Source organism: Coregonus lavaretus (genome assembly GCF_964263955.1).
Source record: "Coregonus lavaretus genome assembly, chromosome: 20".
Classification (NCBI taxonomy): domain Eukaryota; kingdom Metazoa; phylum Chordata; class Actinopteri; order Salmoniformes; family Salmonidae; genus Coregonus; species Coregonus lavaretus.
This window is the reverse complement of record NC_140007.1, coordinates 42,965,815-42,982,090: the sequence shown is the minus strand read 5'-3', so window position 1 is coordinate 42,982,090 and position 16,276 is coordinate 42,965,815. Positions and strand designations below refer to the sequence as shown.

Here is a 16,276-nt window from a genome sequence, read left to right as displayed (position 1 = left end):
GGGCAGCTCCCCTGTAGTATAGGCTACATGGTCACTATTTCTGTGTGGGCAGCTCCCCTGTAGGATAGGCTACATGGTCGCTATTTCTGTGTGGGCAGCTCCCCTGTAGGATAGGCTACATGGTCGCTATTTCTGTGTGGGCAGCTCCCCTGTAGGATAGGCTACATGGTCGCTATTTCTGTGTGGGCAGCTCCCCTGTAGGATAGGCTACATGGTCGCTATTTCTGTGTGGGCAGCTCCCCTGACTCGAAGTGGATAGTTTGTTGTCTTTAGTCAGTCTGACAGTCTGCCACCATCCTGTAGATTTCCACTTATTAGGGGAAGGAAGACACAAAGTCATAATTCATGTTTTAATTATAAATTCCTGTCTGTTTGTACTATTTTTAACTCCTATGTCGTTTTCATTTTATACTTGTATTTGGAAAGGATTGTGGTCCAGCAGAATACAACACTTTTGACGGGCAGTGCTGCCCAATGTGTGGTAAGGGTAATGTTAATTTATGCATTTGCTTTTTCAATGTTGTACAATTGCATGTTACCAGTAAATAAGGGGCAGACACATTTCTACAGGTAGCCTACAATATATCTCACACACTACAGTATTTCAGTAGGCCTCATGCAGTAAATGGGAGGCATTGGCTGTGTCGACGTTACCTGGCAGCATTCTCTAATAACTATTTGCCTATTTCTGTTTCATACTTTTCAAAGTTATTTTTTTTTTACTGATTCAATTCAGCAAGATATCATAATTTTACAAATTGAAAGGATTATATTTACATGTACTAAAATACATTAAGTCTACAGGTCAGTTCATCTCCATACTTCAAAACTCCTAAGAACTTCATAAATCCAGTGTGTGGGTCTTCCAGTGAGATGGAGAGGATTGAGGAACCATGGCACAGTTTGAAAGCTTGATATGGACTGTAAGTGAAACATTTCTGATTAGCACATTGTGGCTTGGCATGTAAAAAAAGAAAAGTGATCAATGTAAATATGTCCTTTATGAAATATGAATCAGTTATTAGCCAACTAGTTTTAGTTAAAATTTTACTGTAACCTCGTAGAAAAAAAGTGGTGGAGAGACGTACATTTCACTAACATTTATTGACTGAATTTGCAGATAACAGGTTATCTTGGGTTTGGTGTCATCTTTAAATGTAATGCATGCTGATGCTGATGTTTTATTTCTTCTCTATTTGCAGATACCTATAACTTCTATACTTCTAAACATTAAACCCTGTTTCACATATTTTCGCCCCATCTATAAAATAGGCGATAGAGATTGCAGAATGTGTAGGCCTGGTAAGGACCTTGTGTATTTTTATTTACATTTACATTTACATTTACAAATGTATTATTATGAGGGGTTAATTATAATAATAACTATAATAATACCAACATTTAATTATTTTCTGGTTTTCTTTTCAACAGGATATCATGTAAATAGTCATTGTACTAAATCTACAATCACCTCCTATGTGCCCTGTATTGACTCCACATTCCTTGATGAGCCCAGTGGGAAAACAACATGCAACAACTGTACCACATGTCATCCAGGTGAGAATTATATCAGCTGTTGTTTTAATGTGTCGTGTATGACGATTATGACTAGTCTTGAGGGACAAAGAAGAACTGTTTATCTTAAGTTTGAATGTAGCAGTTGGAGGGTGACGCCCCAGGGGAGACCGGTGATTGGATGGAAAAGGGAGCGACCCATTTATTGCCATTGTTTATAAAAATGGGTTAAGACAAAGGGAAAGGGAGAAGCGTTCAGATTAATTTGGGAAACGGGGCTTCTCCAGACTTCGCGGGTCTGTAACTTATGCTGTAACCTCGTGATTTTAATAAAAGCCTCTAAAACACGGTGCAGCTTAAGCGGACTCCTTGATTGACAGCAATATCCTGCAGACAACAGACACTACAAATGAAATACAACAGGCTTTACATTTAGCTTCAGATACCAAGTGACATGTTTTCTCCATAGGTTTGGGTTTGAAGGTAAAGCAGCCATGTAGACCTTCATCAGACACTGTCTGTGGGACACTGGAGGGGTTCTACTGTCTAGACCCAACTAAGGATGGTTGTAGAGCAGCCCAGAGACACAGCAGCTGTAAACCTGGTCAATACATCAGCCACACAGGTTGGTCTTCTGTCTCACTCATAAAACTAATTGTGTTGTCATAATTCAATTGAGTCAAGTTGTTAACTTCAGTGTGAATAATCATTACAGTTAATGGAATTAAATGAGGGGAAGAAATTACATTTTTATTAATATTTCAACATGTACAGTTGAAGTCGGAAGTTTACATACACCTTAGCCAAATACATTTAAACTCAGTTTTTCACAATTCCTGACATTTAATCCTAGTAAAAATGCCCAGTCTTAGGTCAGTTAGGATCACCACTTTATTTTAAGAATGTGAAATGTCAGAATAATAGTAGAGAGAATGATTTATTTCAGCTTTTATTTATTTCATCACATTCCCAGTGGGTCAGAAGTTTACATACACTCAATTAGTATTTGGTAGCATTGCCTTTAAATTGTTTAACTCGGGTCAAACGTTTTGGGTAGCCTTCCACAAGCTTCCCACAATAAGTTGGGTGAATTTTGGCCCATTCCTCCTGATAGAGCTGGTGTAACTGAGTCAGGTTTGTAGGCCTCCTTGCTCGCACACGCTTTTTCAGTTCTGCCCACAAATGTTCTATAGGATTGAGGTCAGGGCTTTGTGATGGCCACTCCGATACCTTGACTTTGTTGTCCTTAAGCCATTTTGCCACTTTGGAAGTATGCTTGGGGTCATTGTCCATTTGGAAGACCCATTTGCGACCAAGCTTTAACTTCCTGACTGATGTCTTGAGATGTTGCTTCAATATATCCACATCATTTTCCTTCCTCATGATGCCATCTATTTTGTGAAGTGCACCAGTCCCTCCTGCAGCAAAGCACCCCCACAGCATGATGCTGCCACCCCCGTGCTTCACGGTTGGGATGGTGTTGTTCGGCTTGCAAGCGACCCCCTTTTTCCTCCAAACATAACGATGGTCATTATGGCCAAACAGTTATATTTTTGTTTCATCAGACGAGAGGACAGTTGCGAACCGTAGTCTGGCTTTTTTAATGGCGTTTTTGGAGCAGTGGCTTCTTCCTTGCTGAGCGGCCTTTCAGGTTATGTCGATATAGGACTCGTTTTACTGTGGATATAGATACTTTTGTACCCGTTTTCTCCAGCATCTTCACAAGGTCCTTTGCTGTTGTTCTGGGATTGATTTGCACTTTTTGCACCAACGTACGTTAATCTCTAGGAGACAGAATGAATCTCCTTCCTGAGCGGTATGACAGCTGCGTGTTTCCATGGTGTTTATACTTGCATACTATTGTTTGTACAGATGAACGTGGTACCTTCAGGCGTTTGGAAATTGCTCCCAAGGATGAACCAGAATTGTGGAGGTCTACAATTTTTTTTCTGAGATCTTGGCTGATTTCTTTGGATTTTCCCATGATGTCAAGCAAAGAGGCACTGAGTTTGAAGGTAGGCCTTGAAATACATCCACAGGTACACCTCCAATTGACTCAAATTATGTCAATTACACTATTAGAAGCTTCTAAAGCCATGACATCATTTTCTGGAATTTTCAAGCTGTTTAAAGGCACAGTAAACTTCTGACCCACTGAAATTGTGATACAGTGAATTATAAGTGAAATAATCTGTCTGTAAACAATTGTTGGAAAAATTACTTGTGTCATGCACAAAGTAGATGGCCTAACCGACTTTCCAAAACTATAGTTTGTTAACAAGAAATTTGTGGAGTGGTTGAAAAACGAGTTCTAATGACTCCAACCTAAGTGTATGTAAACTTCCGACTTCAACTGTATTTGTGCAGGAACAACATCTACAGATACTGTGTGTGCTGACTGCCCTTGTAAAACGTATTCAGATGGATCATTAACATCTTGTCAACCACACACAGAGTAAGTGTGGACATCATTAGTTAGTTCAAATGGTTAAGATATAAAAATACAATCATTATTATGCTCAAATGGAATCTTTCAAAAACTATATTTATGTCTTTGACATAGATGTGAATTCTTGGAAATTGAACCAGGAACTCCTTGGTCGGATTCAGAATGCGGAGTAACCTCACTTCTCACAGCTGGAATCATAGCTGGAACCACAGCTGGAACCATAGCTGGTGTTCTGATAGGTTTCCTGATAGCCACCATAGCTGGTGTTTGTTTATTTATAGTGAGAACAAAACTAAATTTAGGTAAGATTACTGGAATTTTATCTGTACCTTTCATTGTTTTCAATGCCTGTGATACTCAGTATACTCTGTAAATGCTACATGTTCTACTTCTCATAGTGTAGATTACTGTTTGTTAACGTCATGGTTACACAGTATGTTTATTACAATATTGGACATCTGACTTTTTTATAGGCCCTCAAATACATACACAGGTATGTTTGGAAATCTATGAATATCTTTCATCACATTGTGTTACTAAGTGCTCTCTTCTGGCTGTGAAATTTGAATTTAATGGGCCAGTTTCCCAGGCATAGGTTACGCCTAGCTTTGGACTAAAAAGCACTTAAAATTGAGAATCTCCAATGTACGTGCTTCTTAGTCCAGGACTGGGCTTAATCTCTGTCTGGGAAACTGGCCCAATGTGGTTTACTAATTACTGATTCTGTCTGATAGGCATTCCCATATCAGGATATACCAATGCTGTCTGAGGAAACTGTAAAAGGTAAGGCAAACTTTCAAGGTTTTCTAAATATGTGTACGGAATAGTTTTTATGAGTTAAAAGAATTTCAAACATATTTATAAGTAAATGTATATGGTTTATTACTTAATCAAGTCATCAATGCTATGACAAATATGATATGATCCAAGAATAAATTACTCTGGATACAAGCAATTGTTCTACAAATCATTGTCCAGAACGTAAATTAATTACTGATAAATTACAAATGACTTCTCTCCCCAGATTCAAGCCCCCATCACAGTCAGTGACTCAACATTCTGTAAGCTGTGGTCCACTGGCTGGCTGGTCCAGCCATCTATAGTGTATTTTAACACTACATGTTAAATGTGATATTGTAGAATCTGGTTGGTATAAAAACAGGATTCTACAGCACATTCAAAGAATATGACCTCTGGGTAGAGGATCACTGTGCATTGACAATTACTATTATGTGGCTTAGTGTATGAATCATATACATCAGCTTCCACCCACACTGGAACACGTGCAACAGCTTCTGCCTACAGCCTGTTCTAAAATGAAAAGGACCATGTGATGAGGATTAGGAACCAGCATCAGTAGGTGAGAACCCTCTGCTCTGCCCAGGGGAAAGTCAAACGTGTGTATAACTTCAGGACCACAACGTCTGTCAGCCCATACTATGGAACTTCAAATGGGACTTGATAATATCTTGAGACACAGATTACTGGATACTGGTGCAGGATGCAACCTTCGCTTGGGGAAGATGCCCCAGAAATTAGAAACGTCGTCAAAAGGATGGGAAGGAAATTCAAATGGATAACTTTACACTACAAGAACATCAACATCACGCTCATAGAAGCAGACAAGGACATCAACATCACGCTCATAGAAGCAGACAAGGACATCAACATCACGCTCATAGAAGCAGACAAGAACATCAACATCACGCTCATAGAACCAGACAAGGACATCAACATCACGCTCATAGAAGCCGACAAGGACATCAACATCACGCTCATAGAAGCCGACAAGGACATCAACATCACGCTCATAGAAGCAGACAAAGACATCAACATCACGCTCATAGAAGCCGACAAGGACATCAACATCACGCTCATAGAAGCCGACAAGGACATCAACATCATGCTCATAGAAGCAGACAAGGACATCAACATCACGCTCATAGAACCAGACAAGGACATCAACATCACGCTCATAGAAGCAGACAAGGACATCAACAACACGCTCATAGAAGCAGACAAGGACATCAACAACACGCTCATAGAAGCAGACAAGGACATCAACATCACGCTCATAGAAGCAGACAAGGACATCAACAAGCAGATACAACCTCACTATGGACTGTATGGATCACAGAAGCATTGAAAAGACAACATTTCAGGAACTATCCTGAACTGCTTCCCCTCCTATCTCACATATAGGTGAGAATAAGTATTGTAGAAGAGTGCAGGTCCACTCAGTCACCTGTGGTGTCCCCCACCCTGGTCATCCTCTGCCTACTTCCTCTCAGTTATGTTAATCAGGTGTTCTTCCACAGTTTTGCGGATGACATGCATGTCTACATCTAAATGGCCCCTAATCCCTTAAAGTACAGGCTTGGTTGAAGCTCTACATTCTACATGTGAGCAGACGCAAAACTGAAGCCATACTATGTTGGCAACCCACACTTTCAAGTGCACCCACAGCCTGATTAGCCAGGAATATTCCAGAATGCACTATATTATATCTGGTCCAAACAGCTATAAAGTGCCTTTCTGTATGCTGTCCTCGCTCTGTTCTGGACTGATGATATAAAAAGGGCTTTAAAAAAATATTTATTAGGCTTTATAAATGAATTTGATTGATTGTCCTTTATTTTATTTACCCATAGCTAGAGCCTTGCGTTACCTCGAGGCCGATACAGCGCCTTCTCACATAATGTGTGAAACAATTGTAACGTCATTATCCAATTAGTCCAAAATAAGTTCCCAACCATGTTGATTGACTTCAAATTAAATGTCTGCCGACACTCTCAGCATCGTTCTCATCAGCAGGCTACACTAGGACCGGACACAACCTCTAGCCGCATAGGGCCTACAATGTTTTATCCATCAAAATAAATACCATCGTAAAAATAATGAATTGATTGTGTTAAACGCACATATCTTTTTCCAACATGAGTCATTAATAAGTAGTATTTTTAAATAATCAATGGGTATTCATTAATTTATAAGTCCCAAAAAAGCTGTCATCTATTTCAAGGATCACGTAGATTCAATTGACAACTCATCAATCAATGGATCATACAGTTCTCAACATGTTGCACTTTATATACAGTTGAAGTTTGTCCAATTATATCTGTATGTTACTGTACTCTGTTGCACTGACTGTCCTCAAAAATGTGAGGTAAAAACATGTAACATGTAAAAGTTATCACGTTTACTATGTCCCAGTTAAATCAGTTCAACTGAAGAGGCTAGTTGACGAGGAGAAATTAAACTACTGGTTACAAATAGATAATCATATTTCTGGCACCATTTAGCTAACCAAGATGATTGTCCATCACAGTCTTTATCAGTTAACTTTACTACAGGTTTCGCTACAATCTTCTGCATTATCCAGCAAGTTCTTTACAGAAAAAAAAGTGGTATAACCAAAGTTTTACACTGTGCAATACTCCCAATTGGAATAATATCCATTTTATTTAAAGGGGAATGTTGTCTAATGTTGAGGGATTTGTACAAAGACTGAGTCAATTTTAGAGGCCAATTTGTCCTGGAACAAAAGGAGTTGGAAAAATTGGTAATATGATCTCACAAATGTTTATGTAATGGATGTACTTGAAGGTTGAATATAATGCTGTTAAATTCAATGCAGTTTTGCTAAACAATGTACACTTGCTGTGTTTATTATTTAAAATGCATGGAGGACATCTACAAAACAAAAACTGCAATATTTCATGCAATGTTTTAAAGCTTCCAAATTGTAATGCCCACCGTTCATGGGTAAAGGCTTCCATTAGCATGGGAAATTACAGTTTTTATTATTTTAGTAAATATTGTCAATAGCACATTTTAGAGCTCTACTGAACTGTAAATTAAAGTACAACTATTACACCAGACTGCTATAACATTATTGACCTCATGACCTCCTGAATGTCACTATTCTATGAATCCAAGTCAGAGGGTTATTAACCCAGTCTCATTCTGCAAAAGCATTTTAATTTCATACAATATGCACTAATAACATTACATGACTGCCCTCTAGAGGTTACCCCAAATGAAATCAGTGGTAAATATCAAGGCAGGAAGCATGTGAAAGACAACCGTTTAGAATGTCCTGGAGGACAGGAGTATAACACAACTAAACCGTCAAGATATACAGTATGTTTGGCAACCAAGTTGCATATTAGTTATTGTACAATTACACACAAAACCCAAGACCCTACATAAAGACAGCACTTTAGTTAAAGAGTATAGGCTACAGAGATAGAGTTGATTGTATGACTGGTACATTGTAAATTAACTGGTTTTACTCAGTGGTTAACAGTTTTTGGTTTGTAAAACAACATTTAGCTGCGTGACTTCAAGATCACCTAATCACCAATAATTCTGTCAACAGTTGCGCTATGAGACATAAATATTCTGTGTTTCAGCCGTGTCACTAGCCCCTCTGTGTGTGAAGACATTAGATCTCTTTTGGTGTTGGAGCTGCTGCTTTCTCGCATTAGATCTTCTTCTGTGGTGTTGGAGCTGCTGCTTTCTCTCCCCCCCAGTCTCAGCTTTAGCTCCTTGTTCCTCACAGAGTAAGTGGAGGGATGTTCTCTCCTTTCTGTTGCAGTTTTTGGTAGAACTTTGTCATCAATTATTTTCTAAAATGAAATAATATTTAACACATAAAGCTCCCAAAATGTTATGGCCACAGTTTATGGCTACATTATAGGAAAGGCAACCATTAGTCAGGGTGGCATAAAACAAGGTTATCTGGTGAAGGGGTGTTTCAAAAGTGGGTATCTTATCTGGCATTCCATTGATTCAAGGGTTTTAACATTTTAGGAATCTAGTATCTACAGGGTACAAAAAATGGACCTGGACATACAGTGAGGGAAAAAAGTATTTGATCCCCTGCTGATTTTATATGTTTGCCCACTGACAAAGAAATGATCAGTATAATTTTAATGGTAGGTTTATTTGAACAGAAAAATCCAGAAAAACGCACATCAAAAATGTTATAAATTGATTTGCATTTTAATGACGGAAATAAGTATTTGACCCCCTCTCAATCAGAAAGATTTCTGGCTCCCAGGTGTCTTTTATACAGGTAACGAGCTGATTAGGAGCACACTCTTAAAGGGAGTGCTCCTATTCTCAGCTTGTTACCTGTATAAAAGACACCTGTCCACAGAAGCAATCAATCAATCAGGTTCCAAACTCTCCACCATGGCCAAGACCAAAGAGCTCTCCAAGGATGTCAGGGACAAGATTGTAGACCTACAAAAGGCTGGAATGGGCTACAAGACCACCGCCAAGCAGCTTGGTGAGAAGGTGACAACAGTTGGTGCGATTATTCGCAAATGGAAGAAACACAAAATAACTGTCAATCTCCCTCGGCCTGGGGCTCCATGCAAGATCTTACCTTGTGGAGTTGCAATGATCATGAGAACGGTGAGGAATCAGCCCAGAACTACACGGGAGGATCTTGTCAATGATCTCAAGGCAGCTGGGACCATAGTCACCAAGAAAACAATTGGTAACACACTACGCTGTGAAGGACTGAAATCCTGCAGCGCCCGCAAGGTCCCCCTGCTCAAGAAAGCACATATACAGGGCCGTCTGAAGTTTGCCAATGAACATCTGAATGATTCAGAGGAGAACTGGGTGAAAGTGTTGTGGTCAGATGAGACCAAAATGGAGCTCTTTGGCATCAACTCAACTCGCCGTGTTTGGAGGAGGAGGAATGCTGCCTATGACCCCAAGAACACCATCCCCACCGTCAAACATGGAGGTGGAAACATTATGCTTTGGGGGTGTTTTTCTGCTAAGGGGACAGGACAACTTCACCGCATCAAAGGGACGATGGACGGGGCCATGTACTGTCAAATCTTGGGTGGGAACCTCCTTCCCTCAGCCAGGGCATTGAAAATGGGTCGTGGATGGGTATTCCAGCATGACAATGACCCAAAACACACGGCCAAGGCAACAAAGGAGTGGCTCAAGAAGTAGCACATTAAGGTCCTGGAGTGGCCTAGCCAGTCTCCAGACCTAAATCCCATAGAAAATCTGTGGAGGGAGCTGAAGGTTCGAGTTGCCAAACGTCAGCCTCGAAAACGTTATGACTTGGAGAAGATCTGCAAAGAGGAGTGGAACAAAATCCCTCCTGAGATGTGTGCAAACCTGGTGACCAACTACAAGAAATATCTGACCTCTGTGATTGCCAACAAGGGTTTTGCCACCAAGTACTAAGTCATGTTTTGCAGAGGGGTCAAATACTTATTTCCCTCATTAAAATGCAAATCAATTTATAACATTTTTGACATGCGTTTTTCTGGATTTTTTTGTTGTTATTCTGTCTCTCACTGTTCAAATAAAAAATACCATTAAAATTATAGACTGATCATATCTTTGTCAGTGGGCAAACGTACAAAATCAGCAGGGGATCAAATACTGTTTTCCCTCACTGTATACACAGCTTGTTACACAGTGATTTGTCACAAACTGTCCCCAGACCGAAACTCCCCAAAGGTACCTGCATGGTGGGGAGAAGAGCCTGATCACTGACTTAAGTTTGGGGTTGTTTGGCTCCAGGAGAAGAGAACACAGCCTGGATGATCTTCAATCTCAGCCTCTCATGCTGGAAGACATGGAACCAGGTTTATTTATGACTTAATAAACAATAAACCTATAATTAATAGTTGATCTACTTAACTCTTCATAAATCCTTCATTAAGTATGCCTTCCTATTAATACCTTACACTTGGCGTTTGTAATGATGTTTAGGCTACTATTTCGTCATTTGACCATGCATCTTGCTGACCGTGCGTCTTGGTGGTTGGGGTAGATATTTTGTATTTTGTATTTTGTCGTTATAAAAAGAAGCTTATCAAACTGGGTGGTTCGAGTACCGAATGCTGATTGGCTGACAGCCGTGGTATATCAGACCGTATACCACAGGTATAACAAAATATTTATTTTTACTATTCTAATAATTACATTGGTAATTAGTTTATAATAGCAAAAAAGGCACCTCTGGGGTTTGTGGTATATGGCCAATATACTACGGCTAAGGGCTGTATCCAGGCACTCCACGTTGCGTGGTCCTTAGCCATGGTATATTGGCCATATACAGCGCATTCGGAAAGTACTCAGACTCCTTACTACCACCTTTAATCACAATGTTTTCAATCCTGTTTTATCTATACTTTGTTAGCCCAGCACCTATGTTTTTATGTTTTAAAGGATGTGTGTATGACCACAAAAAAATTCTATAGCAATCATGTAAGGCATTAATAGTAAGGCATACTTAATGAAGGATTCATGAAGAGTTAAGTAGATCAACTACTAATTACAGGTTTGTTTATTTAGTCATAAATAAACCTGGTTCCATGTCTTCCAGCATGAGAGGCTGAGATTGAAGATCATCCAGGCTGTGTTCTCTTCTCCTGGAGCCAAACAACCCCAGACTGAAGTCAGTGATCAGGCTCTTCCCCCCACCATACAGGTACCTTTAGGGCAGTGGACGCTGGTGACTTGAAAAATTGAGGAGGATGGGAGACCCACGGTATAGGCGCAGAACGCACAGAGACGACAGTGTGTTTCAAAAATTGTCAAAGACTAATTATTTTACCCTAAAGCGTTTAATAAAGACATAGTACAATAATGGGAATGAGAGGGCTACTTACATAGTGTTGGAAAGGGATCACAGCAGTGATTTAATGAGGGTATGAGGCATGAGTTGAGGTGTTCAGAGGCTTGACCAGTGCTTGACTGGGAAGACAAAAAAACATTAACACAACACACTACACAGTTAGACAAAAGAGCTAAGAATGAGTTAGTCCAAGCAAGGAGTAAAATCATTGATGTGTAATAATGTGATTGTGTTTGTGTATGTGATTGACTCTACATACAGTACTGAGAGAAAATTGATATGGCTCCTCACAGTGCTTGGACGCAAAACATTCAATGTGCCAGTGGATGAGCGGACACATGAGATGTGGCTTCAGTTCATGTCAGGAGAAAGTTGACAATTAGTGGAGTGGAGTAGTCATCACCTCTTAATCAGGGAACAGGAGGGTGTCGTGTAATCAAACTTGTCTGTATGTGAGTAAAATAACTACTTTAACGGTGTATCTTTATGAAGGCACATTTATTGCTAACTTGACGTTGCTTCACATTACAAGCCAATCGAGAGAGCGATGCTTTCCTCATGAACCCCTACAGTCCCACAGACCCTCATTAGCGTATGGCCAATCAGGATGCAATATGCAAATAACACCATCTCCCCTTTGTCTCAACAGACCTCAAGGGACTATTCTGCCCTTATGTCGTTAGGTCTGTTCCTGCCTAGTTCTTCTGGAACAGTTCAACATAGACATGAACGTAAAATATTTTCTGTGAATGTAAAATATTTCCTGTAATCTTTAACCCAAAATGCATCTCTCATTTCTTTTAACACAAATCTACCCCACAGGTATGTTAGAACTGTAACAACTTGACAGCTGTAGTTTTGTCTTTTTATACTTTGAGCTCAGTCTTTTGTTCTTGTTGCTCTGACTAATAAGTTCAGTCTTTGAGGTTTAACTATTGCTCGCCCAGACCTTGTTCTGGGTGTAGCAGGTACATCCAGGATTACCTTGGGTGTTGGTGGTCTCTGGCAATGCTGTGTGTCGGAGTGGTGAAGACACTTGAATCGTCTCCTGCGTTGCGTTGTTGTTCTCAGGTCCATCCATAGGGATGAGGTGATGTCTGTTCCTGCGGACAGACCCGTGGGGAACTTCCACCATGTAGGATCGGCCTATTGTCCGTAACCAGGACCTCAGGTACTCCATGGCAGGCGAAGATGGACTTCAGATGAACTACGACATCCGCAGACTTTGTTAGTGACAGGTTTGCGATTTCCACATATCTTGAGAAGTAGTCCACCACTAGCAAGTAGGTGGTGCTTTTCAGAGTGAATAAGTCCGCTCCCAGTCTTTGCCAGGGTCTCTCAGGTAGTTGTGACGGTATGAGTGGTTCTGTGTGGTTTGTGCGCCCTTTGATGCATGTCCTGCAGTTAAGCACAAGTTTTTCAGTTGCTGGCTGAGCCCAGGCCACCCCACAGCCTGTTGTGTGCATTCTCTGTACTTGACCACACCTTGATGACTCTCGTGCAGCTTAGTGAGGACATCATTTCGTAAGGCTGATGGAATAACAAGTCTTGTTCCTTTCAACAGAAGACCGTCGTGCACTGTGAGAAAAGCGCGTTCTGCCCAGTACAGTCTCAGACTCAGACCATCCTTCCTGTCACACAGTCATGACTTTTGAGCACACACTGTCGGCTTTGAGTTGTTCTCTCAGATTGTCCACGTAGGAAACACTCACTGGAAGCTGTTCCACGATGGCGTCCACATAGATATATTTGTGGTCTCCATGAGCTCCTTTTCTGCAGCAGTAGCTTTAGCTTTGACTGGTGCACGTGACACCGTGTCTGCAGTCCACAGACTTTCCAGGGACATGAGCAATCGTGTAAGAGTATCTCATAAGTTTCATCCTGAAGCGTTGGGTTTGTGGGGGGAAGAGTGTCCAAGGTTTGGTTCCCCAGAAGGCTCAGGAGTGGTTTGTGATCAGTTTCAAGCTGAAAGTGTTGACCAATAAGAAGTGGTCTCTGAATCTTTCACATGCCCATGTCAAGCCAGAGAGCTTATTTTTCCATGAGCGTATCTCTGCTCTGTTGGTGTGAGAGACCGGGAAGCGTAGGCAACGGGTCTCCATTCCTCGCTCTCCTTCTGCAGCAGCACTCCTCCTAGTCCGTAGTCATCGGCTGACACCTTTATCTCTTTGTTTGGGTCGTACAAGGCGGCTGTGGATGTCAGCTCCTCCTTCAGCTCTTGGTCGGCCTCCCAGTACCAGTAGTTTCTCTGAGAGGTTTGTCCTTTTCTGCTAACTGAGGGATGAACTTTCCCAGTTGGTTCACCATTCCTAGAAAACTCTGTAGCACACTGACGTTGGATGGCTCCGCCATTTCCTTGACAGCCTCTGTCTTTGTCGGATCGGGCTGTACTCCTTTGTCTGAGATAATGTGGCCCAGGAACTTCACTTCCTCCTTTGACAGGTCACATTTGTCCATGTTCAGAGTTAAGCCGGCTTTTTCCATCTTCTGCAATGCGGCATGAAGTCTTGCATCATGCTCCTCCTGAGTTTGTCCCAGACCAACACATCATCCATGTGACAGACCACACCTTCCAGGCCTTCAGTGACCTCTGTCACCATTCTGTTCTGGAAGTGTTCAGGTGCTGAAGCAATGCCAAAAGGCAGACGGTTGAAGTAGTAACGTCCGAAAGGTGTGATGAAGGTTGTTAGCTTAACTGACTCCTCGGCTAGCGGGATCTGCCAGAAGCCCATGTTCGCGTCGAGCTTGCTGAAGATCTTTGCCCCGGCTAGTGAGCCAAAGGTCTGTTCGACAGTGGGAAGTGTGTATTCTTCTCTACACACTGACTCATTGAGACTGGTGAAATCGACACATATCCGCACGTCCCCGTTCTTCTTTGGGTCAACCACCATGCCGGCGCACCAGTCCATGGGCTCCTCCACTCTGGTGACAACCTTGAACCCTTGCATGCACTCTAACTCTTTCTTGACTTTTGGCAGCAATGTCAGAGGAATCTGTCGTGGAGTGAGTAGGGCTCTGCGCCGGGTTTCAGCTTGATGGTATATGGTTGTTGTACTGTGCCAAGACCACTGCACAGCTTTGGATAGCTTTCTTTCAGTGTCTGTAAATCAATGTTGTCGAGTCGAGCAACTAGCTCAAGCTTTGTGATAGCTGGTCTGCCTAGTAAAGATGTGTGTAGATCTCTGATGACATCATCCACGTCCTCCAGTGTCTCCTTTTCTCCCTTTCGTAGAACCACACTTGCGACACCGATCACGTCCAGCGGCGCTCTTCCTGGTCCTAGCAGAGGTGAAGTTGTTTTTTTCAGAGCTGGCTTGCTGGTTCCTGCAATAATGTGATTGAACACATTGTCTGGGATAACAGTCACATCGGCACCAGTGTCTTTTGAATTTCACATTTCTCTCCATCACATGAATCTCAATCATCCATGGGTCACCTCCTGCTGTTATTGTTCCTAGGAAAATGCTGTCATCCTCTTCTTGAATCTCTTTTACGGCTCTTGATGATATACACACGTTGGTAGTGTCCTTTTTTCTCACAGGAGTGACACACTACTTCATTAGCTGCACACTGTGCTCTTGGATGTGCAGGGATATTGTCAGTAGCATTAGCATTTTCATGGCTAGCATTCTCACGCTGGAATTTCTGTTTCCACTGGCTGCCTTTCTGCTTAACTCTTATCCACTGAGCATGCCTCTGTTGTTACTGTCTCACCTCGCAGGCAACGTTGCTGCTTTTTCACTTCTTCAGTTTGCCATGCCATCTCAATGACTCTCTCTAGCTTGAGATCTTTATCTAGCTGCATAAGTTCTGACTGACGCATGTCTGCTAACCCAACGACTAGCCTGTCTCTAATTAGTTCATCGTGCAAAAGACCATAGTTGCAATACTCAGCTAGGGCATATAAGGCTGTGACAAAATAATCCACTGTTTCATTTTCCCTCTGTCTCTGCACGTTAAAACAGGCTCTCTCATAGATCACATCCCTTTTCACAATAAAGAATGCATGAAATCCGTCTCTTATTTGTCCATACTGTTTTTGCTAGAGTTCGTTTAGGTTTAGACCCCTCAAAACGCCATCTGCTTCGTCGCCCATACAGTACCTGAGAGTGTTTACCTGGTTCTCCTCGGTAGATGTGTGAAGATTACACGCATGACGAAAGCGCTCGAACCTCCTCATCCATTTGGTCCAGTCTTGAGGTTTAGAAAAATCAAATGGCTCCGGCGGCTGTTCGCTGAATGTAGCACTTGGGCCTGTACGTGCGAGCATCTGTGCCCCTCCTGCTGCACCTTGCACGGACGGCTGCTGCGCTTCTCCCGCGACGTCTTCCATGCTGATTAGCCTCAAATTTCTTCCCAAAACTTTTCAACCAGGTACTGTAAGCTAAACTCTGTTAGTAAATACACTCGTTCTAGTCCACTTCTGACACCATGTCGTGTAATCAATCTTGTCTGTATGTGAGTTAAATAACTACTAAGGGTGTATCTTTATGAAGGCTATTTATTGCTAACTTGACGTTGCTTCAAGCCAACCGAGAGAGCGATGCTTTCCTCATGAACCCCTACAGTCCCACAGACCCTCATTAGCGTATGGCCAATCAGGATGCAATATGCAAATAATAACCTTTACTCGCCTAAATGCAGCAATAGGCACATTGTTATGGCAAAATAAGAAGGCTCGTATTAGT

The 16,276-nt window shown here is 41.7% G+C and overlaps 2 protein-coding genes across 2 annotated transcripts in view; one reads left to right on the top strand and one right to left on the bottom strand.

Annotated features, from left to right (window-relative positions):
* The window catches only part of LOC311148022 (tumor necrosis factor receptor superfamily member 14-like), a 216,709-nt gene that overhangs the window by 75,254 nt on the left and 125,179 nt on the right, over positions 1-16,276 (bottom strand). The gene's annotated exons all lie outside the window — the stretch shown is intronic.
* LOC311148035 (tumor necrosis factor receptor superfamily member 14-like) lies at positions 1,275-5,060 on the top strand. The gene is made up of 8 exons (XM_084184927.1): positions 1,275-1,302; positions 1,432-1,557; positions 1,985-2,140; positions 3,883-3,970; positions 4,079-4,266; positions 4,438-4,457; positions 4,699-4,747; positions 4,989-5,060. Exons 1-8 carry the CDS (start codon positions 1,290-1,292, stop codon positions 5,012-5,014), a joined length of 666 nt encoding a protein of 221 aa, XP_084041053.1. The 5' UTR covers positions 1,275-1,289; the 3' UTR covers positions 5,015-5,060.